The 27,262-nt window shown below is 35.6% G+C and overlaps 1 protein-coding gene across 1 annotated transcript in view; it reads right to left on the bottom strand.

The window, feature by feature from the left end:
- The window catches only part of LOC111167248 (neuron navigator 3), a 163,779-nt gene that overhangs the window by 64,681 nt on the left and 71,836 nt on the right, over window positions 1-27,262 (bottom strand). Inside the window, exons 6-14 of the mRNA XM_022559895.3 lie at window positions 26,785-27,055; window positions 25,158-25,866; window positions 22,645-23,133; window positions 18,861-18,902; window positions 17,303-17,463; window positions 11,810-11,998; window positions 8,846-8,898; window positions 3,187-3,210; window positions 924-1,001 (exon numbers count right to left, since the gene is read on the bottom strand). Of these exons, the coding sequence (XP_022415603.2) occupies window positions 924-1,001; window positions 3,187-3,210; window positions 8,846-8,898; window positions 11,810-11,998; window positions 17,303-17,463; window positions 18,861-18,902; window positions 22,645-23,133; window positions 25,158-25,866; window positions 26,785-27,055 (2,016 nt within the window). The remainder of the gene's footprint in view (window positions 1-923; window positions 1,002-3,186; window positions 3,211-8,845; window positions 8,899-11,809; window positions 11,999-17,302; window positions 17,464-18,860; window positions 18,903-22,644; window positions 23,134-25,157; window positions 25,867-26,784; window positions 27,056-27,262) is intronic.

The raw sequence follows: 27,262 nt of genomic DNA, 5'->3' as shown, positions 1-27,262 counted from the left end.
GGGAGAGGCCGCAACAGTGAGAGGCCCGCGTACCGGAAAAAAAAAAAAAATCTATTATTTAAATCATACCCAGTGAGCCCACATTTGCTCACTCTTGCTGTGTTAAGCTTTGCTGAGCAGATGGAAGAACTCCACGAAGAGCAGAGTGGTGAGGCAGGAACAGGCCCAAAGCCACCCGGTGGAAGTGAGCAGACTGATGTTGAGTGAAGGTGTCAGGACATATGGCAAAATAGCGGGAGCTTCCTCACCCCTCACTGCTGCTTCTAACACTGTTGTTCCCTAAGGCCAGGCACAATGCCACATGTTTGCCTTTATTTCTGCTCCTACTCTGAGTATACTCCGGGGCACACTGAAGGATCTTCAGTAAATGTTAATATAACTGATGGTTTTTGCCATCATTTTTTGCGATCCTCAGCTGCTTTAACTGCTGTAAGGAGGCTACCAAGTCTTTTGAGAGACCTCTAGCTCATTTATAATATAGCTAAGAAACCCAAATCTAGAGAATTAACTGGCTGCTTAACTAATTGTCCAATAAATTGTGCTGAAGGAGACAGGGCACAAGAGTTTTTTATACTCCACAGTTAATCACTGTCAACCCCTCATTGTCTTGGAGCTGAAGAAAGTCTTACGTATGTGGGGCTGGGCATTGGTAACAATGAGAAATAAGAAAAGAAATAAGACTTGTAGCTTTTACTAATGTTTCCAACTTTACATGAAACAAAAGCCACTTTAACCACATTGTGATTCCTCATCAATGTGGATTTACGTTTGATTACCCAGCGTGCAGGAAAGTCCCACTATTTAGTGACCTAAAGTCTGTATAATTTTGGAAATTTAAAGTTTGTGAGTCTGTTACTAAAATTATCCCATTTACTATATAAACATCTGTTTTAATATATCAAAAAAAATCAAAAGTGACTTACATTTGCTGAAAGTTGAGAAGTGAGAGTGGCAACTTTTTCTTGTGATGCAACAAGCTCTCTCCGTAGTTTATGGATTTGCTGAATGTAATTTAAAAAAAAAAATCAAATCAATATGCTAGTAGATTTTAACTTAAAACTAAGAATTCAATCCAAAAAAGCCAATACTATAATTAGCTCATCCTACCCCCAGTAAATATACATATATATTTCTTCTGGGTCTTTTTATTTTTCTATCCATTTTTTTGTATGTTTATTTTTATTTCCTATACTTTGGCAACTTCTCAGAAGCTGTAGAATATCCTGCAGTCACTGAAAGTTGGCTCCAATTCAACATTTAATGATTCCATATTTGAAAATAATTTTATTGGCTGGAGTTTTAATTCCTAACACTTAGAGAAGCCTTCCCAAGTCTTTGTTATAATGCCCTTTATTCAGTGAGTTACTATGAGCTCTGGGCAGAAATGCTGTTATAGATTATCTATAGTTTCAAAAAAGGGGAAAAATCAGTAATACTGTAAAAACGGCTAGATAAACCATCAACATAAATACGCTAAAATGTTTTCCTGTTTGGTTAGGTCCACACTCAAATAAAACTGAACCAGAAAAAGATGAGAGTATATATCATACTTAAAATTTTAATTTAAGCACCTTCCACAGTTTAATCTGCATGTTTCATGTTTCCATGAAATATAGACAGTGATTAGTAAGGTTAAGATATTTATAAGCAACTGAGACTAAGTCTACAAGTATACTTCTGGTCTCAAGGGATTTTAGTTACTTAGGTGCCAAACATTCTACTCTGATGATTCTCATTTCTTCAAAAACAAGTCTTCTATTGTAGTTAAACTTTCAAAACACTACCTTAGTTTGAAAGAGCATTCTTGACACAGTTCATTAACTGTCTTTTTTTTTTTTTTTCCTACCCATTAGATTTTTGTGGAGAAGAAATGGTGGTAAATACTGAAAAGACTCTAAAAAAGAACTAAACTTTAAACTGGAATTAGAGACAGGGAACATTTACATAATTTTAGTAAATGTGATTCCATTTGACTCCTGTCCTTTAAAAAAAGAGATACACCCAGACCCAAAGAGCATTTGAGCTGCATTCAAATGATGATGACCGCAAATGGTTCCAGAAAGCAGAGAACATCTATTTTATTCTTAAAACAATACAAATTCAAAGAGGCTTTCTCAAATTAATAGTCTCTATTACATGATCAGATTTCCTTTAAAATAGAATCTAGGAAACCTTAAAGTAATATAAATCATTAAAAAAGAACCATAACCTACTATGGGGCATAAATAATTAAAGGGGAGGTGGATAACTACTAATACGGCAAACAGATGTGGTATTTCTATGCCTTAGTAGCTATACATATTGCGGTCAGTGGTCGATTGCCATGTCCGTGAGATGTAAATAGTTGAGGTTTTTCAAAACCGTATTTACTCTTTGGTCTAGCAATTATAAAGATAAAATTGATATAATTTATACTTTTTCAATTTTTTTAAAATACAGCACAAATTTTACTTTAAAAGTCTAATAAAATAAAACTTCAAAGGGCAGAATTCCTTTGCAGAGGCTGTTACCAATGCATTTTTCTTTGCTCATGGTAAAACCAATCAAATAGTCATTAGCACACCTTGAATAAAGGCCTAATTAAAGTCTCCCTGCTCTCCTTGGCCAGGACAGCTCTTATACAAAGGGAAAGAAAAATAATGTTCTCTCCAGGCTGCAATCTGATTTGTACGTGATTGCAATGAAATATTTGTGAAATGTACGTGATTAGAACAATATACTACACTATACATCAAGTGATTAGAAGCAGCAAAGTCCTGGCACCAAATAATAGATGGGCTGGGATACTGGTAAATTGTGTTGTGGCGGTCTAGTGCCTCAAATTCAATACTTGCCTTAATCCTATGCACTTAGTCTAACAGGCAGTGGGGGAAGAGACTATAATATAATAGACCACACATTCATTCATTCATCCATCAAAGATTTGTAAGTGCTAGAGACAACTTATTAGATGTTGATTTAAGACTCCAAGCTAGAACATGAGAAAAGAGTTTGCTTCTAAAAACTTCGTTACATTTTCTTTTAAGAGGAAATATCCAAGACCATTTATCACTAGCTGGGTCACTTCTATTAGCAGTGTTGGAGAGTTATGAGTTGTATCATAGAGCCCTCTAGTGGTCGAAACACTCATTTCATCATAAATGTAAACGAAAACAGTCAAATGTAAAAATACTACAAGGTTTTTACCTCTGAATGAGCCTTTTCTTCAGCCTGTAAAAGAAAAAAAGGAAAAAGAATTTAACTATAAATAATTAGTGTCAATTCATTCTACAAGTATAAAAGAATAAAATAATTATACTGTGTATTTAAAATGTTATTTTGGTCTAACGTAAGAACATGGTAAAATATGATATTATTAAATTAAAACAGTAAAAACAGGAACCTGTAGGACTGCAAATGAATATTTCGTTATATATAAACCTAACGGTATTTTAAAAATATCAGTTATTTGATTTATGGATATGTACTATGTCTTGAAAGCAAAGGATAGAATTAAAAAATGGTGTTACCCTAAGATCCAGACCATAAACAAAAAAAGGTATAAAATTATACTTTAAAAAATATGAGTGCAGAAAAAAATAATAGAGTAGATCTTTTTTTCATACAGATTTTAGGAAATTTATACTCTGAAATTACAGAGATTTTTAGCCAAGACCTAGGAGTCGGAAATTTATTCTGTGATATATAGATCATAAAGAATGCCAAATAAGACTAGAGGAAAAATATTGACCTGTACTGACAACCACAGAAAATCTGCTGATTAGTTTCTATTTTATTTGCTTTTCTTAATGATAATTAAATAAGTTTATTGGGCTCCAAGTCAGCAAAACATTAAAACCCCCAGTGGTAAGGCAGTGATAAAAGTGGCTGACAAACATCGGCTCCACAGTTAATGGAAATGAGCACTGCTGTAGGACCTTGAGGGGTGTTTTGGCCTCAGCTGTAGAAAACTCCTAGCTCTGTTTTTCTTCTTCACGTTGGGCTGCAAAATGCCAGAAAATGAATTATGTGCGCCATTGTATTTGGGAAGCTCCCTCATTCTGGAAAAAGCTGGAGAATGCATAATATTGCTGAACATTACAAGTCTGTTCATTGCCTTGAGCAGATACAAAGCTGAAAAACAATCTCCTACCTCTTATCTCTCCTTTTGAGACATTTCCTGATTAATTGACACAGAAGTACCTAAACCATTTTTTATCTCTTCTTTTCCTCCAGAAAACATAAACTAAAACAAAGTAAAATAACCCTCAGGATATTTTTTATGCATAAGCATCTCTTTTAAACTGAATTTTTTTCTATCTTATATTTTCTTTATTCCTAAAAAATATGTACAGTTATTAATATAGTGGTTAAATGAAGAGTGGTTAACTAGTAGAATCCTAATAGCCTTTATAAGAAAACTGTTTTAAAAACAAATTCTCACATAAAGATTTAATGTTTTATATCTCAACTTTTTAAAGTGAAGATTCAATATTTTTAAGTTATAATAATTTCAATGTTTCATATAAAGTTTGATTTTTGAATCAGACAGAATGAAGGAATTTTAAGATAAAAATTTCATGGATCAAAAGCTGGAGGTTGTTTGCCTTGAGACATACGGCATGATTAACTTTGACTATTTGGTTTCCCTGGTATTTTGCATATTTACTGCCAGTTTATTCTGTCCAAATCCTGCTTCTAGGCTTGCTAGGATTATACAGAACTGATACTCAGTAAGTAACTTGCATATTGAAAAGAGCATTGTATGCTATTTAAAAAAAATAGTCAAGAAAGACAGTCATCACATTTTTTCATTAAAAAAGCCCTGAATAAGTTACACTAGTTACATGCATAACCATCACATATTAATTCTATATATACTGTACAGAATGACTTTCTCTTTGCTGACTTTTCAGAACTAACTTTTTCTTTAATCTTTGCCTTCTTTCATATCCTGTGGTTAGCAATACTGGGTAGGTGTTACCATAAAGTTGAAGCAATGAGCCAGAATATTACTACTTCTTTCAGTGGGTTAGGCATGGATTGATGACATTATGATGGAATATGATTACTTGCCATTTTTAAATGATGGTTTTGAAGCTGGCCCAATGTCCTCAAGGGTGGTAAACAATATAAAACACCTTGCCTAAATAAAAATATATTAGATGATTCTTTATTCTGTAAGCCATTACTTGGCCATTCATTCATCCTTTCAAATTTACTAATCAAAAAATGTTTACTTTAGTATTAGCTATGTGTTAGGAAATATGCTGAAGGGCTCCACAATGAACTAACATAGCCCTCGCTCACTCTTATTAAATCAATACAAATTAGATTCCAAGTACAAAACGGGTTCAATACAATTTTTAATATACAGACACTCAGAAAACATCTATTGCAAGGATCAAAATTTTAAATGTTTAACAGGACTAGACATACAAAGAATAAAAAGAGCCCTGGGTATTAAAAAAAAATCACACAGCCTTCCTAGGTTATCTGTTTTCCCGACTTTTCATACAGATATGGATACTGAGGAGTATTTCTTTCCTGCAATAAATGCAACAGCACAATAATAACTAACAGTGCAAACTCAGCTTCAGTGTCAGGAAGAGAATTGGTGGAGGCTGGATTCACACGCCAACATCGAAAAGGGGCGATGCTGTAAACCTGGAGGAATCTCATTTCCGTGTTGCTAGATATTCCAATTACTTTCAAAAGGAACTGAGAAATTTGAATTTTTAGGTAAAACTCCATATTTTTTCAGTGTTGGCTTAGATTTAAAAACAAACACACAAACTCAAAGTTTGCCAAAGGTAACAGCTTGGCAGGTCAGATTGGCTCTGTGATTTCCAACCAGTGTGTAATCTCCCTGGATCTTTCTGCTCAAAAATTCTGTAAGATGATTTCAGCTTTATAACAAGGTACTTTGGAAAATTTTACCAAATTATAATTGGTAGAGACTTCAAGAGTTATATGTGAAGAAATAATCCTTTCAATTGGATTTATTATATTGTAATTTGACAGGTAAATGTTCTTTACAACAAGTCATCTTTGTTAGTTTAATTTTTTTTTTTTTTTTTTTTTTTTGCGGTACGCAGGCTCTCACTGCTGTGGCCTCTCCCGTTGCGGAGCACAGGCTCCAGACGCGCAGGCCCAGCGGCCATGGCTCACGGGCCCAGCCGCTCCGCGGCATGTGGGATTTTCCGGACTGGGGCACAAACCCGTGTCCCCTGCATCGGCAGGCGGACTCCCAACCACTGCGCCACCAGGGAAGCCCTAGTTTAATATTTTTAATCAAAACATATAATTCTATAAGTTGCATAAATGATGGTGTTAAAGACTGTTTATATTTATGGTTAGGAAGAGCAGTATATTGCCTCATAATAGCAAATAGTGTCTAATAGTCCTTTAAAAAAATAATAATCTTTTTCCCCTAAACACTTTAATTTTTTTTTTTTCCACACCGCGTGGCTTGCGGGATTTTAGCTCCCCAACCAGGGATTGAACCCAGGCCTCTGGCGGTGGAAGTGCAGAGTCCTAACCACTGCACGGCCGGCAAGTTCCCTAATTATTTTATGAAGGGATATCATGCACAACTGTGTTGCTTGCACATGGCATAACTTCAAAAGGTGCAAATCACAAAGACTATGATATAAATGGTGCTCCCATGCAGTTTATAATTTTCTGTAATTTATGGTATGTAATGAACCTTATCTTCTCTAACTATTGCAGAAATCCCTTGGGGCAGATGGGCTAGATCTGGCTGCTGTTTGCCAACTTTACGTTGCAGGTACAGTCCAAAGAAATTTAGCAACTTGCCTGATGTCACACAATAACTCCTGATAGAGTCAGGCAAAAATGTAAATCAACTGATCCTTTATCCTGAGTCCTTAAGGAGGCATGAAGAAAAATGATAAATTGACTTTTCACTTCATAGTTTGAAAAGCACTTTCACAGATATCTTTTCATTGCCAATTAACTATCAGTGCATGATAATGGGGGACTGGAGACAGAAATGACTCCTCTATCACCTGCGATTTTTCTCTTTATTACTCCTCCATATATGCATTTATTTTAATTGTCTTACTACAGGCTGTCAGTTCAATTATATAATTTCCATCATTTCCAACAGAACTATTTAAATTTCTTAATTTCCTAATAATATCACCTTCTCATGTGATTTGATCACCTAATCCATTCTTTTCACACTTAACATGAGGGTCTATTTCATCACATAAATATGTGTGTATAGTTTCTTTATTTTCATCTCTGTGCCTATTTCATATTGTACTCTTAATACTTCTCATTTATACTTTCTAATTTATCCCTATTATTTTGACATCTGCTCCTATAAATCTATAATTTTTTAAATGTACCTCCTTTGTTCCCTGTAAACCTGTAATATCTAGTATAGCAGCCACAAGGCACGTGTCTATATAAATTCAAATTACTTAAAATAAAAGATGCACTTCCTTTGTCATACCACACACAATTCAAATACTCAATAGCCACATGTGACTAGTGGTTACTGTATAATCTAGTACAGGTATAGAATAACTTTATTATCACAGAAAGGTCTATTAGATTCTTGTATACTAATTAGCCATCTGTTTTTCCTCAACCCATGCTCTTTTTCTTCTTGAGTTTTTCTCAGGCTTCATGAAGGTAGTTTCTTATCCAAATATTGTTTTTTATATATTTAAAATATGACTATAATGATGCTGCATCTTTTAATGTTATACAGAGACTTCAATTGCAAGGGTTTAAGTCAGAATATATCTCCCGTCAAGCAGTGGCATTGGCCCAATGGGAGGAACATGACATATTTCTTTGTGTTTTTTCCGATACATTTTTACATTTCTCACTTCTTTATCCGTTTGCCTAAAACAGCAGATTTATCTAAACGCTAACAGTGATTTCATTATTCATAGAATCGATTGGCAATGTTAATCATTAAAAGGAGAAATGATAAGAAAAATATTGCCTCTGCCAATGATAGTCTGATCTTGAGTAACACTTTAAAGCAATAAATATAGAAAGAGGGCCATAACATTTGAACTTAATGAAAACGAATGAAAAAATTAGTATTGCCCTTAATGCTTAATTATTCAGTGACAGCTGAGGCTTTGAACTTTTCATGAACCTTTCGATACAGGATTAGGGATTATTCATAGTGCTCAAGACTCAGTGAGATTCATAAACTAAAATATACCCTGCTCTAACCTAGGATGAAGGAAACTTTTCGTAAAACGTAACTGCCTGTAGACTTTTTGAAAATGATGAAATTTTAATAAGTGGACAGAAGACTCATCTTGGCAAAAACAAAATATAATTTCACACATTGGGAAAATACGCTGATACACTGGCATTCCTCTCTTAAGAAATGAAGTTTTAAAAATCACACTCTTTCAGAAGATACAGTTTAAAAAGTCACCAAGCCTTTTACGCTTTTACCCTTTGGTGTGATCTTCTCAAAAAATGAACTTATGAAAGAAAATGGAGAAGATACCATAGAACAATTACCAGTCATGGCTCAGGGAACCGAACAAGGAAAAGTGGTCAGTATTGTAAGATTATATGGTGGATCATCATACATGGTTTCAGGGATTCCGAGTCATAGCCCATCGGGTTTTATGAGATTCAGTTTTCTATCCGCTCATTGATTACATTGAGTACATAAAGGTCAAGTGGAAGCACATACAAATGAGCCATAGAAGGGCTGCGAGAGCACCCACCACCTTATCAGTATGCAGGAGCTTAGAGTATACCCTTATTTAATTGCGCGGCTTCTGTGTAAATGCCAACCTATTTAACCATTTGTGTGCTTGGCAAAGGCAAAAGCGTTTTCTTAACAGTCAACACTTACCGTAGAGTAAAGAGAAGAAGTGCTGGAGACCAGTGATAATGAAGAGCCATGAACTGAAGAAAGCAAAAAAGAACAAGAGGTGAAGTAATGAAGTCTGCTCAGAACCACCAGACCTTTACTGAAAAGTGAAGAATAGGTGATTAAGGAAATAAAAATAACATAAGAATCTGAGAACAAGTCTGCTGTCATTTTTTAGAGATCGAAAATGTTGAGCCATGGAAAGGTCCCTAAAGTACCTCCTCCACCACATTACAGAGAAGAACTGACAAGTGCAAGCCCTTCTAGCATGCTTTGCACGTATTGAAAACTAGAGTAAACTCCCACATAATAAATAATACGAAAATCATGGACACCTAAAGTTGCCATGAAAGTTTAAACTTTAAAAAAACTTTATGTATTTTATTTAATTTCATTTTTATACAACAAAGATCCATTTTCAATTTTTTTCTCCATAAATTTTCAGGGAAACAAGCTCTTCCAACATTATCTGTGATGAGCTGATTATACCCATTCTAATGGAGAAGTATGGTTTCCTTCATAATTTTAGTAACAGAAAGTACTTCTTATTTCAAGGTGGTGTCTCATTGAAATTAAGGATGGAAATTGCATACTGTCTTTTAGGTAGGTGCATCAAAATACCAATCTTAAACAATTAACAGAATGATTTATATTTCTGCAAGTCCAATGTACAATATTAAGCCCAAAAGGTGGATAAAATTGTGCTTAATTATATTTGTAGAAAAGTTCTTCCTCTTTTCATTGCGGGATAATATAAGGTTATTTCTGCTTACTCATCCATTAAATAAACATTAGTCAAATGCACACAATGTGATAGGCCCTTGCTAGATGCTGGGACTGTAAAATTGAATGCCACAATCCTAGGAGCCCAAAAAGAAGTAGAAAGATAAGTAACTAAAAAGATAATCACAACAGGGTCATATAAACACTATTAAGAGCAATGTTCTGGGTACTACAAAAGCACCTGGGGGTGCTCACGACCTGGTCTGGAGAGGACCGGGAAAACTGTGTAGGATAGAGGCAGTTGGGATGAAAATAAAGGGATGAATTTGAGAGACACCAGGAAGAACCTCTTTAAAACTGATGTGGGTCAAAAGCAGAATAAAGGACGACTCCCAGAGTCCTAGCTTGAGCAAATCACTCTGTGAGGTGTGAAAAATGCTAGTCATCTTTAAACAAAAGCACATTCTTTCAATTTCTAATAACACTGGTGTGAACTTAGACTGTTAGCATATGGTGCACCAGTAGGAAGGTGGACGATGAATCAGGAGATCGCATTTTTAGCCTTTTTCTGCTGCTTAGGTCTATAACCTTAAAGTTTGTGGCTCAGTTTCCTCATCTTTCACCGTGAGCACCAGGCAGGGAATCAATAAAGTCCCTTACATTTCCTGTCCAACAATTCCTTTATTTTAGAGCATAATTTAAGAATTATAATAATTCAGTATTCAATGTATAGACATCAAAAAGCCATCTCGCCCACTGGGGCTGGCTTTCAGCAGTTCAGATTATTTAATTCTCATACATGGAAGGCCAGAATTTCCCAGCATATAAACAGCATTTGCTCTGTCAATGAAGCACCCTAGAAAGCCATCAGTATGCTTAGCAAATCATTTTTCCAGTATTATAAGAGGCCTGTCTGTGAAAGAACCATTTCAGAAAGGTGATGACTTTACATTTCAGATTAATTACATTTTGTCTACACTTGAAGCAATCAGCAGACCCTCAGGGTAGAATTCACTACCTGTCATGGTGAATTCAGTGGTTTGGTTAATATCCCAAAAGGCAGTGGCAACTACGGTCAACTGATTTAGTGCCAGCGTGTTAAATAAATGTACAGCGGTGACCTGAAGACCAGGAGTCAACTTTCACAGCTACCTCAATTACAGTCAGAAGATACTTTAAATAGGAAGGTAGGAAGGGGAAAGAGAAGGGAACAGAACTATTCTTGACTCTGTTTTCATCCTTAGAAATTACACATACAGAAATCAGGACTAATAAAGTTACACAACTAGCTCATGTTCATACCACAGATAAGTGGATGACCAGAGGTTTAAACCCTTGGTATGCTTCAAGACCTAGAGTCCCTTTTTTTATACAGACTTACTAAGGACTAGGACAGTAGGGCTGATTACACGTCTGATTTTGTTCTAATCTAGTTGAACTTCTGTGTTTACCTCTATTTTATCCTTAGCTGATATGCTTTATAATATGTGTGCCACAATTTTCCTGTGTGGGTACTTAAAAATCATTCATTAAATCAAAGAAGAAAATCTCTCAAATGTTATCATCAAGTTTGACATTTGAGGTTATACAGTTTAGAAAATTACATACATTTGAAAATCAATTAAGCCTCCTGAGTTTTTCAAAGAGTTTTTGTTATAAAGTATTCATGTAGAACTTTACAACTACAAAGACATTTATTAGGTCAGGTGAGAACCTTAATGTAATGGATAAGGAAATGTAACTTATGAAGCAAAAAGCAGGCCCAATATGAATTCTAAAATAATATGATAATAAAAACTAACACCAGAGGGAGTTTCTGAGAATAAAAGTCGGCAGCATGTGGTTGTTTCATAAGAGAATTTTTTCTGGTTTATGTATCTTTTACGGTTTTTAAACTGAGGTGTCAAACAAGACAGTCACTTGGATATTTGGCACACCAGGGTAAATAGTCTCTAAAATTACACAGATTTCTGTATGAGAACACCAGACTTACTCTGAACTGCTCTATAGCCAAGTATTAATCGAAACAATTTCTGGCATATTTCCAAATACAGAAAGAAACAGAAGCTAATGCAGACTGAAATTTCTTCAAGCTTCAGGGCTTCCAAGTGAGAGTTATACTTATTTACTTTGTTGAGGGAATCCTTGTGATGTGAGTGATGTGATAGTTTTCACGTCTGAGTTAACTAAAGTAACTTCATCTTTATTTCCCCCGATGCCTACCTTCTTCCATGCTGTCCCTGAATGAGCCTGAATGGCTGATGGCCCGTGGCCTCTCCTCCAGAGATGTGGCACTCCCACAAAGCTGGGAGTCATCGTAGAGATCGAAGGATGAGTCTTGGGCTGGGATGCTGTTTGAGCGCATCATGCTGGGCCCAGGAAGGTTAAATTGAGACAGATTTGTCGGGCTCACTGAAAAACAAAGCACACACAGCCTATTATTCTGGGATGTCTGCCTCTGAAATTTTCAATAGCAGTTACAGTGGAGTCCTCTTTTTTTCTAGCACTTTCATGGCAAGCAGTATGTCCATTTTTAAAGCAGTATTAAACAAAACCATCGAGTCACCTCTACTGTTTTTTGCTAGAAATAACATGGTATTTCCTGCTGCTCATTATGAAGAAAAGATTGTGTTCCTAGAAGCTGCACATTTCTTTTTAGAGAAAAATAGATGACTTTAATGGGGAAAGCAAAAATAGAAAGGAATATAAAATACAAGAAATTTAAATTTCCCAGGAAGAAACGTTGGAAGCTTCCAGCCAAAGACTTTCAGTCATTTTGAGTTCTAAATTTTTGTCAGTTCATAATCAGTACCATCATTATTATCAAAGTTAGGTTATAATAGAGGCAAATAAAAATGAAATATAATCTAATGTATGTGGTATCCATAGCTCATCGTGAGGTTAATCACATAAAACTACTTTCTACTGTGTCTAAGATGAGAATGTCACGGTGAGACTGTCAAAAGTCATAAACTTGTTTTTCCAAAGCAGTACCTTAAGTCTGTAATTTGGAATATGAATTTATTTACCTAGTGCTTATTGCCAAATAGTTCTAATGACACTCAACGTTTTAGGCCAACTGATAATCATCAATTTAAAGAAAGATGTGGTTGACTGAATATGCTATTTTTTCCTGTGACACAGAGACTACATTTCTTAATGTAATTACTAGATCTCAGAACAAACTAAAATAGGAGGAGTACATACTATGAGATAACTTAAGGAGATTATCTCCTATTTGCCAGGCACTGTGCTGGATACTTTACAGGTATTAATGAATCAATCCACAGAACAACTCTGATACAGCTAACTATGAATTACAGTAAAAAAAGACCAAGAAAAGAAATAAAAAACCTAAGAACTGTACCTATGTGTGCATATGTGACACATAATAAAGAAAGAAAGAAACTGGGGATTTGCAAAGTCCCCAATCCATTGGAAGGAGGGAAGAAAGGATGGAAAGAAGGAAAGAAAGAAGAAAAGAAGAGAGAGCGAGAGAGTAAGAGAGAGAGATCTTTCAGGCACATTCCTTCAGTCAGCAGTGACAATCAATCTGATTGCTGAGGACAGCCAAAAGATACTCCAAAGGACATTCTAGACTTGAATGTTTATGTTTAAGGTATCTGGATTGGGGTAAATCAGACTCTTCTAGGTCCACAGTATGAATTGACTTTTTGCTAAATAAATGAAGTATTAAACGCAATGAAGTACATCATTTTAGTATATGTATATAGAGGTTAGAAAGACATTTCATTCATTGTTTGGCTTTGCATAATTCTTACAGAATGTTGCAGAGATATCCAAGTAAGTATCCTTCTATAATTTTAAAACATAACACTTAGCTCATTCAAAGTGAAATAGTAATGAGGATTAGGGTAGATTTTAAAAGGAATAGTTTGTATTTATAAGCACTTCTGATAGCTTCTCCATTGGAAATACATTCATTTTATTTAAGAATGTTCAATTAAGTTAAAATCTATGACGGGTTTGCTTTTTTGTTATTGTGGTTGAATAGAAAGATAAATATGGCAAGATCCCTGGCTTCAAGAGTGACCTCTAGGGGAGGTGACTGAAAGGTAGAGAAATTAATAACATAGAACAGACTGAGAAAAGTTATGCAATAGAAGACAAAAGTATGACAGACAGAGAATTTTTGTAATGGGACACAAATTAGTACAGGGCTTCTAGTGGTGGCTTTGTTTTCCATTTGCTTTAGGCAAATACCTCCATTTCTACCCTTCAGTTTCTTCATGAATTAAAAAATAAAAATGGCAGAATAAATGGCCTCTAAGACCCATTCAAAGCCAGGAGAAAACATGTAAACATTTCTAATAGGACAGATATAGGTGTGACTATGTATTAGGGAAAAGAGGACTACTGACTTTGTCTTAAGCTATATATTATACCAAAGCCACTGTTTTTATTAAGTTATATGTTTATTTGTAATGATCTGAGAATAGGAACTGACAGAAATATGGAGTGGGTTTTTAAATACCTCCAAGTTGCCCCCTGACTTTGCTGCCACATCTAGACACATCAGTTAGTGAGTTTATGATGTTGTTTTAATAAGAGTTGTCATATGTAACATAATTTTAATTTATTTTGTGGAATTTGGGAATATAACTGGGAACTAGGTGGAGATTCAAGAAATGTTTATTTGATCATTTAAAGAACTTCAAAAGTGTGCTATATCTAGATTTAGGTAGTTTCTGTCATTGGTGGGTTTAGAGGAGAAGCTAGAGCTGTCATTAGAATTTACATAATAGATGCACGATTGAACCAGATATAGGTCTCTTCCAACTCTGAGATTCTATTCTTCCATAAGTATAGAAGAAAGGGCTTAATTCTGAATGGCTTGAAGGGTGAATATGGAGAGGGGAGTAGAAGGACATTCGAGATAGAGGGACCTTTGGGAGTAAAGCAAAGAAACTTCCTATACAAAGGTGTTTAAACATCACTCTGTATGAAAAAGGGTCCATCAAATATACAGAATTTGAAAGTGACAGGTTGATAATAATGCTTCTACATGGTAACCCTTGAGGCAAGGTGAAAAATGAATCTGAGCAATTATCACTCGTGGGACTATGACAATGAGTCTCACTAGGTTATGGGATGCCTCACAAGGGCTGTGACCAATAGTAAATGAAACTGCATCCAATAATTTATTATTTTTTATATAAATATATTCTGTTATGCTTTCTTGGGTAGGAATGGTTTCTAACATAGCTATCATGCCAGAAACTATGTACAAACCAGAGTTTACTTTGGCAGTGGCTCACAGTAGTCTACTAATAATGACATAATAGTAGTGATCTTAAATTTTAAATGTTTGTTATATATACGTGATTTTTACAGTAATATTTCTAAAAATTTTATGTCTTAATATATTTTAATGGGTAAGGATAAAAAAACATGGACACTGCAACTCTTGAATGTTAGCAATAATCACTTATCTTACTGATCATTCAGAAAAAATAATGATCAAATTGAAAACAAGTGATGACCAAAGTAAAATGTAGGACAATGCTATCCATATTCAAATTAAAGAGCTACATTTGATATATTTTTTTAATTTAATAATAAAGTAACTCTTATATATGACTGCATTTTAATAGTATCTACTTTCTTACCCAATAATTATAAGTTCCAGTGATCTGGAAATACAACCCAAATTCTCTAAAAGTAATTTTCATGATTTTAAAATTAGTCATCGTTTTTTCTTGTAAAATAATACAACATAGAGATCTCAGAACACCTGATTTGAATCCACATATCCTTATAAAATATGGCTAGGCACATGAGAGTGTGTTGACATGTATGGGAAGATCTCTCTTCGTAAGTCCCACTGGGTGAAAATGTTGAGAGATTTGAGTAGAGGCAGTAAGATCAATTTGAAATCTACTGCAACTGTCTCTGACAGTGTAAGACATCTCTTTCCAATAAAAATGATGATGTAGCAGAGCCCACCAAGTCTGATAATCTCCTGTGTCTTTGCACACATTAGTCATGCCTCACAATATAACCTAGGTATTATGAAGCCATTCAACAGATGAGAAAGTTGAGGTTAAATGACTTGCTAAGATCAGACATAGTAAGTAGTGAGTTTTTTTTCTTCTCAAAGAAAGATGGACTAGATAGAGTCAGAATAACAACAATGGGAAAATAATGGAGTGGGGATTCAAATACTCAAATTAATGTCAAGTAATGAAAAGACTGACAGGAGACATGAGATACCCAGCAAACTTAGCAAACTAGGTGACATGGGTTTGATTCCAATGTTGCATAAAATTAGATTTTGTTTCATATGTCTATGGCTCTATAAAAACATTTTTATTTCATTTTTTGAAGTCAAAGTTTTAAGCTTCCTGCTGTGTTTTATAACTACAACTCAAAGTAAAAGTTATACCATTCTTTGCCATTATGAGGCAAAGAAGTCTCATCATTGTGCAGGTTTAGCAACAAAAACTTGGTGTTTGATAGATATTCATTAGTGCATGTGGAACCATGACCAAAATAATTGTGTTTTTCATTGCCAAAAGCTCTATTCTGTATAGCAGGAATAGTTACAATAGAAGAGAAATAGCTTTGACTATCCCTACAGGGAGGAAAGTTGAAAAGCCCAAATTAAAGAATTTGGACAATCTGTTGGTCTATCATTACAAAAAAACTTCTCAAGTGAAAAGAGAAAAAAAATGATACTATTTTATATGTGACTTTATAGAAAAGAAATCTATTTTTAAAAGCATTGGATCTATTAAATGATAACTGTCATGTTTAGACTTTATTTCGTCACTTTCCCTGTGTTTTCTATGACATTTACACAAATGATTTTATATTTCATACAAATTATGCTAAACACAAAGTAATCCAATGGCTCAAATAGTCATTTCTTTTCAGTGCATTTATCCAAAAATGTTCACAGGGTATTATCTTAATAGGAATTCTCATACGCATTTTTTTTTTTTTTTTTTTTTTTTGCGGTACGCGGGCCTCTCACTGTTGTGGCCTCTCCCGTTGTGGAACACAGGCTCCGGACGCGCAGGCTCAGCGGCCATGGCTCACGGGCCTAGCCGCTCTGCGGCATGTGGGATCTTCCCGGACCGGGGCACGAACCCGTGTCCCCTGCATCGGCAGGCGGACTCTCAACCACTGCGCCACCAGGGAAGCCCTCTCATACGCATTTTAAGGAGAGTTTTAACTTTAAAATGATCAAAGAAGTGATCGTGGAGTCATGGAATCACATATTTTTCTTCTTCCTAATTATTTCTATTTTCTACAAAAAGATAATTCATGTTCTTATAAGGATCAAAAAAAATTAAACAGAAAGTAAGGAGGTGTTTTACTGGTTTTTAAGAGGACTCTGAGAAAACCCCTAGACTTAAAGTCAGGTGTTCTGGTATCAGTTACTGCCTCTGCCTCTTACAAGGGGTGAGCCTTTTTTTCTTTTTTTTTTTAAGTCAAATAATCTCTTTTTGCCTCTGGATCTTAGACTATAAAATAACAACAGTATTGCCTATGTCAACTTGTTGTCATGAGCAATAAACTGCATAATGTTTGGAAATTATTTTGTGGACAGTAAGCATACAAATAAAAGGTACTGTGAAGGTGTCTTTAACTCCTCTTTAAATGAACCATTCTTATGGCGAGATGCCAGGGCTCCTGGGAGAGTAGGTGGTGAAAGGAACAAGATGAAACTGATGTTTTAGAATATTTTACCCAAGTTGGAAAAGTGGTATTTTCCCGTTGCAGAAGATGACATGGCAGAAGGGGAGACCAGGGGCGACTGATTGCCAGTGTCCTGCAGCCCTCCAGTAGAATGGGAGCGTAACCACTCTTTGCCCTCTTCTTGGTTGGCCTGCCGAGATGATGGGGTATATCTGCAAAACAGCACAGCTAAGACACTTCAGCACATCTGCAAGGGCAAGGCAATATTGAGACGAGAAAACAATTGAGAGGAGCTTACTAGTCAGGCTGAGCAACATTCTCAAACAGATTGAATCTAATTATAATTGCTTAGTTCTTCCAGATGGTTTGACACCATCTGTTTGAATCTCACAGGAAAAAAAATAAAGGATTTCGAAAAGAAAATTATGCTTCTGTGAGATATGTAGTTGAAAATCATAAGCAGTGAGCAGACAGCCAGGTTAATTGAGAAGGGCTCAAAAGCACAGTGTTTAGAAGGATATGAAGAGGGTGAAAAACAGACTAAATATGGTGGACAGTAGTAGGCCAGAAGCCAAGGGAATTGCAGTGATGCTCACAGGAAGACATAGGAAATAGAACACAAATTGACAGATCATTTTAAAAAAAAAGGAAAAACACTTTTTTGGTTAAAATGCCACTTGACACCATGTCTGGATCTTTTTTTAAAAAATGGAGAGAGAAATGGGCTTCCTTTATTGGAAAATAAATTTCTGGAATGAAATCTTAGAATGGAATAATTGCAAGCTGTTTGCTCTTGCTAAGAAAGTGGAGAGGAGGAGGATAACAGAGAAAGACCTATTTGGCCAGAATTCACTTTTACCAGAGTAAGTCAATTCTTAGTACCAAAGAGCAGTTGACTTATGTTCATAGAGTGTTATATCTCTATTCATAGTTCCTTCCGTATCTTCTCATCAGATAAAAGTGTACAGTAAAGGATGGCTATGCATTAAATTTTCATTTTATTTTTTATAAGGAACTGAATAATTATTTTGATATTATGATGTAATACTAGACTAATTCATGTCTATATTGATCTGATAGCTACCAGCACTCCTGAAAAATAGAAAATAAAGTTCTTCTGAGTTTTTACCAAAAGGATTCTTTAAAAATTATACCTTAATTACAGTATTTGTCATCTGACGATGAAAATATGTTTTCTTTGATTCAAATTAGAGCATCCTTCAACTTTTCAACATTCACTGGCCACATCTGTAGACTATATGGGGCGAGGTTTTGCAAGCATATGCCTCCAAGATGCAAATGTTAGGAAAATTAAAATTTTGTTTTAATTTTCAGAAGTGAGTTCTGAATTCAACTAAAAGTTGCTGCCCCCCAAATAATGGCTTTTACATTAGATTGAATTTACTGAGTTTTGGCCTCTAACAAAATCTCTACTTGAGGGCCATCTCACCAACTCCTCAGGCCAGAGAAAACATCAGGATTAAAAGTGATTTCATCCTCAATGTCAGGTGCTTCTTCGCAAACAAAAAAGGAAAGAGGTAAGGAGACAGCACAAAAAGTTTACGTAACAACAGAGAAAGGCAGCAATTGTGCTGAGAGAAATATATACCTTAGTCCCTTTTTGGGTAGTGTATTTCTGTCAAGCTGCATGCTGTTAAAACAAAGAAAACCCCTAAGGACATAATGTAAACAAAACTTCGAAATTACACATCCAACATAAATGGTTCTGTTTGAATTACACAAAATAAGTCTTTTTGTAACACATATTTAATGCTTAACTCATTGGAAAAGGCCAACCAAAGGAGACCAGATGTCCATTGTTGTGACATCTTCGATGATAATTTAGTGACAGGACTATGAGAAGATAGATTATATGTTAACGTAATTCTCCTCTAGATTCTATTTACCTAGTCCTGTGGTAGTTTTTCCTTCCCCATGCAAATAACTAGACTTCTGCTATGATTTCACATGCAGGAGAATCGTAGAGGAGGAAATAAGAACGATCTTCTCTGCCTAAGTTAAAGTGACAACTTCCAATGGACAGAGAAGATATAAAACACCTTTTAATACTTATTTTTTGTATTTAAACGATCTTTAATAAAAATAAAGGCAGATGTAATCCCACTTACACATAAGAGAGGAAAAATAATACATAATATCTGCTTGAAATGTAATGTTTCTGGCATCATTTAAATATTTTAAGGAAATTAAATGACGCCACCTTTTAGAAATTATAAATTAGATGTTTAAAAGGCTATAAGTTTTCAGTTTCTATTTTTAAAAATTCCCATTTGGTCTTAGAAGGGGAAGAAAGAATGTGTCTGGAGAAAATGAGAAGTGGCCTTCCTAAAAATAAAGGAAGAGGGTGTCAACAACTAGGTGGGATAAGTCTAGGAATTTCTGTTATAATCTTTGATGTGGCTAAGCAAATAATAAAATTAATTTGAATTTGCAGTATGATACATCTCTTCCATTAGAACCTCAAGTGATCAAAATTAAATACACATGATATGCATAATGGGGATGATACAACATGAATGCAAACACATTGACTTGAAATTTAATCACTCAAAATCAAAGCTAAAATGTTTTCTTCTATGTGTACTCCACTATTTAGCACTGCAATAGAAAGCATCCAAAAGCATCATACAACTTTTACTTTATGTTTTGGGAATGTCCACATACGGTAATTACTATATTATGTAGAGGCCAGTTCTAGCATACATCGTGACTATAGATGTGTTTTTAGTAGTGTAGATAAACCAACAAACAAAAAGGAATCATACTGAACAAATAAGAGAGACCTCTAAATATAAACTACACAATGCTGAAACATTAATACAGTCATAAGCCATTTTAAAGATTACCTCTTTCATGTGTGCAAATTTATTCAATTTTAACATTTCAGAGTACACTGAAAATAGGCACTGTTTTGCCCATGTTATTAATTGTATAAACATTATGTGTTTGTATGATGCAGAGAATTTAATGAAAGAAAAATCAGAAAAAAATTTAAGTTTACCAATATAAGTTAAAACTTTAAGCAGAAATATCTGTTTGAATCTGGATACTAATGATTTTATAATATAGACAGTTTTCACAAACACTGAAAAGTCGAAAACTCTTATGCCTGCACAAGTGAAGGAGGAATTTTAACCAACAGTCTGAAGAAGACAGGCACTGTTTCAGTGCACGGTTATAAAGGCAGGGGAGCCAGGTCTGATAGTTAAAAACAAGCCAGAAAATTTAAAATTTGGCTACAACTTTAAATTATTTTTAAGGTTTGGTTTGGTCACAAAAAACAAAATGAACAAAACAAATGTGAACTATTAATAGTTATAACCAAAGGCCACCAATGACCTAGAGCAGTTAGAGGAAAAACTGTTAAAGAATTTGTTTGTTTGTTTATGATATTTTAATGAGGAGAAATTTAGACTAAAATTAAAATCTGAATGAGGAACTATTTAACAGTACTAGGATAATGAGTATCAATAAAGTCTTCTGAAATCGTAGATAAACAGGTAAGTCGTGAACTTACATACATCTCTATTATATCTTTCTAATTACTTTGTCTTAAATATTACACTTTGGCACATTTTCTCTTAGGCATGGCTCTTTGGTTTCCTTGATGTTCCCAACATTCTGCGGACTTAATTATGATTAAGCCAGGACCTCTGATAGGATCTAATTTTCTCTTCAAGGGATCATAAAGTTCTTGGGTGTACTTTCAAGGATTAGAATAAATTGCTATTGCTTGCAAATTTGTTTGCAAGAAAGAAAAGGCACAATTTCTTATATCAAAAATTATTTCAATCTAGTAATCTATTGGAAGAAACTAATTAAATGTTTATATTATATAATATACCTATGAAGATAATTTGCTTTTCACAGTTTAATATTCATCAATATATTTTACTAAGAATCAAGGGTAGAACATTCATTTATTCAAAATTAATTTATTTAAAATTTATTTTAGAAAAATTATTTATCTGGCTATTTATAATACATCCATCTGTAAAACTGGTCTATTTCAAAGACTGAAAAAAAAAAAGATTTGCTTAAAGAGAATACGTAACTGTATATTTGCCAGTGTATTTCTATAGTGAGACTATATATATATATATATATATATATATATATATATACTGACTTCTGCTAAAATATAGATCAAAGCAAAATATTAACATTGCATTTATGTTGCATAAAACTCATCAATCTTAACATCCGGTTTTATTTGAGGGTTACTTGGTTACAGATAATTACTTGACCATTTTTCTGTATTTTTAATGTATCATCAATGCCAAAGAAGTAGGTTGATGGTTAAACGGTCAACTTGTTGCAGTCATATTCATGATTAAAAACTAATCAGTATCTTGGAGGTTGATTCTGGTTAACAAACAATAACCTATTTGCCGTGTGCTTAGTTTGAGGTGATATGTCAGCATCAATAATAGACCGAACAAAAGTTTGGGAAAGGTATCAGGCATTTTCAGTGACCAGTGGTGCTTTCACAAATAACTCAATTAAGATATACAGCCAAGACCATTTCTGAAAGCTTTAGGTGTGCCAAGAAACAAATAGCATTGAGTTCATCAGGAAAAAAGGGGCAGTTTTAAGACATGTGCCTGAGGGAAACAGTCAGTACCAAAATATCTGAGAAAGGATTTTTTAGGGAAGAGAATCTAGAGCCATTTTGGTCAAAAGAGATGCTTTCTGGTAAGTATATTAGGTAAGGCATGCTTCATTAAGGTCTTCATTTTCAGTTTAGAAGAAAACAGTAATTCATTAAATCAATGAGAAACACCTTGTAATGTGGTTTATTTTTAAAGAGCCTACTAAAAATGTCACCAGTGTTTGTAATTTTCTCTAAGAATTCATATCTGACAACTGATCTTTCTTCCACTTCAACTAGGATTCCCAGTGATCCATTTGCTATTTTTCCATGGAAATACTAATAAAGCCAATTGAACATTTTACTCTGAGCATAATTGTAGAATCCATTTAAATTTGGTCTTTAAAAATGCTTAAATTATCCTAAGGAGCTGTGCTGTCCTGGAGCTCAAGCCAAATCACTGACATGTCTTGAGAAACCATCATTCAATACATAAATACATGCTATGAATTTTATTTAAGTTGCCTATCAGGTATATATGTATGCATTCATATTAAGAAACTAATTATTCAATTTTTTATGGATCCTTAATGGTTTTTTCCTTCTACAAACTTGGCAATGAGACCAAAGAAAAGGCCCAGCCAGTCTCATCAATCTGATGTCCCTCTGCAAAGTGGCACTCCCACTGAAATCAAGGGAATTGAGCGGGGTGTGGGAAGAGGTAGGTACAGTGCAGGGAGGAGGGGGTGAGGGCTTCATCGACGCCTCCAGGAGAGCTCACCTTTCTGAGAGAGTAGATCTCACACTACCCGTTCTCATGAGCAGGCTCTGCACCTCGTGAGTGCCTGTGGTCAGTCCAGACAGGGAGCCGTGGTGGCTGAGGGGGAGGTCAATGGACTCAGAGCTCGTATGGAGGCTAGTCATGGACTGGTAACTTGGAGTGTCCTTGCTGCCAGCAGAGGAACTGCTGAGATTGGCAGCCCACACGAGACCACCTGATGTGAAAGAGTGAACCGATGCTGGGCTGGAAGCCAACGAGTGACTTAAGCTTATAACATCTGTAGTTAAGTCTGAGGGTTTATTGAAGAGAGGGCTGCTGCTGCCACTTAGCCCACCAGCACTGCCCATGCTGCCCGTACCAGACGACGGTGATTCCAGACTGCCTTGCCGCGCTAATGTGGTACTAGGACTGGGCATTACAGAGGAGGATTTCACACCCTCAGTATTAGGTGCAGAGGCAGATTTGCCACCTGCCTTGGCACCAAACAACCTAAAAGAAAAACAAATAACAACTTCAGTTGTTCCGAGAAACTAATATCCACATTTAATATTTAGGGTTACAGTACATAGAGCCAAGTGTGCTTTGGTGGACCGAGCTACCGAGCACTTCCTGTCTCTATGTTAATGAACTTGATAAGCTTGAACTTCTAGTGCCAAAAATCTCTCATATCGCCAAAAGGGTAAGTCGGTCCTGGGCTGCCACCCCAGTGGTGGGGGGACATGGGCCAAACAAAAGGAACTGTAAATCAAACATGAAAGTCCCTGGCTTTCACAATTAAGCGATCATGAGAATCTTTTGCAAAACTTAAATATTTGCACTACCTATTTACAGAACCATTATAATGAAACAACTTCTACGCATTCGGTATATAACATGTAAATTATTTTTCTTTTCTTTTTTTCTTTTCATTTTAAAGTTTATTCAAAATCTAAAAGGAATGCTTAAGGCAAGGTTTAGGGGTTATGTTGTATAGCTGGTGGCCTGATTGACTTTCAGAGAGCATTTGGTTAGAAACGATATTGGACACTGACAGCAACATGTTGGTTTGTCTGTATTTTCCCCAAGAAAGACCAGAGGGTTTTATGTCAGTTGCCAGTGCTATTCAAATACATATCTGTAATAGTGATTTGAAACACAGTTGGTGCTAAGTTAGACACTGGAGTTTAGTTCAGAAAACATTTTAGTTTTGTAAATGAAGCAGATGATATAATCGAATTTATGTAAATATGGAAATAAAGTGACATGAAGTAATGGCATAACGATGACTAATTAAGTTGCAGTGGAATCCATATTTCCTACAGTGAAACATTTTGTGACGAATATGAGAAATTGTTTCATAGGTAAAGGCCACTGGAGGGCACCACTGGCTTCTACTTAAGCAACAGAGATATTTACTCCCACTACTAGCGACTATTCTTTGCAACGCGAGGCAACATTTCAAAAAACCAGCTCTTCAGGACTAATATTGCTACTGAGAGATATAAAACCTCTAGGTTTTGCAAACAGCCATGTATCTGAGATTGCCTGAAATATAAAAGTAAATGGTTCAAGACCCTTGGTATCTCCCAGATATCAAGATTCTTGGGTTAGTCAGTATAATAAAAACATTAAAAATACTTAACATGTCATGAAAGACAAATCATACTCTATCATTTCATAGATGAGGAAACAGACCCAGAGAGGTTTGACTATTTGTCCCAAGTCTTTCACTGTATGTATTTTCCTGCCACTTAAAACACATCAGTATTTAAAACAGTGATATCTCGAAGGAGAACTCTGCATATTCAATACCAAAGACAGTCCCGGTGCAGAAACCAAGTCCTGCTGCTTATCAGAGTCATATCAAAGAAAGCTGATGAAGAGTTAGAAAACCTAGCCCATTTCTTAGTTATAATCCTGTATCAAACATCCAAAGTTTTTCAAATTCTGTCAATCATATCATACCTAGATTTTCATTCATATGTCAAGATATGGTGCTATATACATCTGTCCATTGTGATCCAGTACTGTACAAGGAACACAACTTCATCCACACTCATGATCACCAGCTCATTAAGAGCCAGCAAGATAATATAGACACTAGAAACGAATACCAATAGTCATAAAGACCTATTAACGTTCTATTTTATTTTTAACTGTGGAAAGATTAAAATCTATGGAAATTTTGCAAGCTCCTGTTTTATCACTCCCCCTAGGTATTGCCATCTGCTTTTAAGTCTCTCATAAATGCTATTTGTGTTGCTAATATGACAATGATAGTGAAACTACAAAGCTGAAGCATTTCTCAAAATGAGCGATATTTCTTTCACTAGCTATTTATATCATCAGCTTCATAAAACGCATTTTACTCAGAAACTGAATAAAACATTCTAAGATATATGTGTCATAGAATATATATACTTAGGACATATATGTTTAGGATATACATCTTTTATACGATAGGATATAGGACACACATATATCCTAAGATATAGCATTTTATATTTTCTCAGCATCATTTTATGCTTTCTTACCTTCGAAATGTAGGTGAGGCAATGTCAGGATACTTGGACCCTGGCTGCCTGAGCCCTTGTGTCCCACAGGCACTAGCAGACGTGGGGCTGGATTTGGGGGAACCAGACAAAGAAACACTCTCTGAATCTGAGACTGCTACTTTTTCCTTTTCCTTGTCTGTCTGGTTGACAGTGACGGGACTCGAGCGCCCTGAGGCGATCTTCGTGGGTTCTCTCAGTTTCGAGGTAGTGGCACCAGCTGACTTACTGCTGACATTGGAATCTATACTGCTGGTGCTGGATCTGTGGCCACCTCGGCCGGGAATGCCACTGGTGCTGGATTTGGATGGGCGGGGCAAACTGCGGTATTGCAGGGAGGTCTTCGAGCTGACATGCAGCACAACATCATCCTGATTCTGTGAACCGTCCAAACTGGTTTTTCTCCCGGCATTTGACTTCCCACCAATGGCAGCAGATTTGGGGATTTTACCCAGTGTTGCTGAGCCACTTGTTATGGTGGCTCCACTGCTTGTGATCATGGCAGATGACCCTACTCCACTTGGCTTCTTAAATCCAAAAGAGCCAGTGGCCGTTGATCTTCCAATGCCCGAGGGGGGCTTTTTCCCCTCATCTCCACTGCTTTTTCCTGCATCTGAAGGAGACCTCTGTAGAGTCGATCCTTTCAGGGGAGTTTTCCCTTTCTCAGAAGCTTTGGCATCATCAGTTTTCCCTAATGAGTGAAAAATACACAAATTTATGTGTCTGCACATTTTGATTTCACAATATTTCTTTAAACAAAGTGTAAAATGTGAATACATCTTTATATTACCTCAATTCCTAAATATTCACTGTTTTAGATTTAAATAGGCATGTCCTCTTAATACATTCAGAGGATTAACTACAAAGCTATAAAAATATGGCTGTTAGAGGAAAGTGACGAGAGATCAAGGAGATAAAAATGAAAACACCTATTTTTGCTATTTATTATTGCCTTATATCTTGCAACTCCCTTCCTTTATAAAGATAGCACTTAATCTCATCAAACTAAGTGCTCAAAAAGGAATTCATTTGAATATCTCTGAGATGATTGTATTTGGAGTACCCTGTTACATCAGTACTTCAGGTGGCACTATTTAAAATGAGGAACCATTTTTAAAATAGGGAGAGAGTCTTTTTTAAAAAAAAGGATAGTACAATTTGCACAATTCTTTCACTCCCTTTTTGCATCAAGTCTAATTCAGAAATGATGTTTCAAATCTCCAGCCTTCCAAGTAGATTAGCATGACTGCTCTTTCTCTTAGAGTTGGAAGTGAAACGTAGGGGCAGAGTTAACATAAATATCCCAAACTTTCATAAGAAAGTCAGAATGAAGGCAATCTTATGTTTATTAATAAGTAGGCTTATTTTATTTCCACATGATCAGAAATGACTGTGGCAAAATAGACACTCACCAAATTATGAGGATGCCCTCTAGAGGATGCCTGGAATGTTACAGTCATGTGGATGCATATGACAAAGCATGTGAAATTTAGAAATTTAGCATGAAGAAAAATCTGATTTAATTAAGAAAAGCTACTATGAAAGACAAAAAGATCGAATGGAAACAATAAAACAATTTGGCATAACAGCTGCCAGATGACAAGCCTACCAGGGGTCTTGAGTGCACTGGTTCCAGCTTTTTGCCTAGGTGGTGCTCCTCCCTGGGCAGACATGCCTCTTCTCCAGGAGCCTGTCTGTGAAACAGACAGAGAGGCTTTCTGCCCTGCCTTCTCAGGGTCTTCAGGAAGTCCGGAGGAAACGCCCTTCCACTTGCCACCTCCATCCCCATGGCTATCAAAGTCCTCCTCTGTTTTTTTCACCTCCTCGGTACTATCCCAGGGCTCATCGGTTGCAGATCGTTTCTCTGAATCTGTCTTCAGCTATGAAGAAAATAGGACAGAAAAACTTTGTGCAGAAAAGTTTATCAAGTGTGAATTGGGCCCTGGAATGTCCTTTCAGATAACTGGTTAAAAAAAAAAAAGCAGTGATTTGTATTTCAAAAGAGTTCTGAAGATTCCTCTATTTTTTTTATCTGTCTTCATTTAAGTTTCCTTAGTTTTAGCCCTATAATTCTCAATTGCACACAT

This window comes from Delphinapterus leucas, chromosome 11 (genome assembly GCF_059928025.1).
Source record: "Delphinapterus leucas isolate spDelLeu-1000000601 "Yukka" chromosome 11, BTC_Dleu_Yukka2, whole genome shotgun sequence".
NCBI classification, from domain to species: Eukaryota; Metazoa; Chordata; class Mammalia; order Artiodactyla; family Monodontidae; genus Delphinapterus; species Delphinapterus leucas.
Note: the sequence above shows the minus strand (reverse complement) of the source record. Positions and strands in the feature narration are given on the sequence as shown.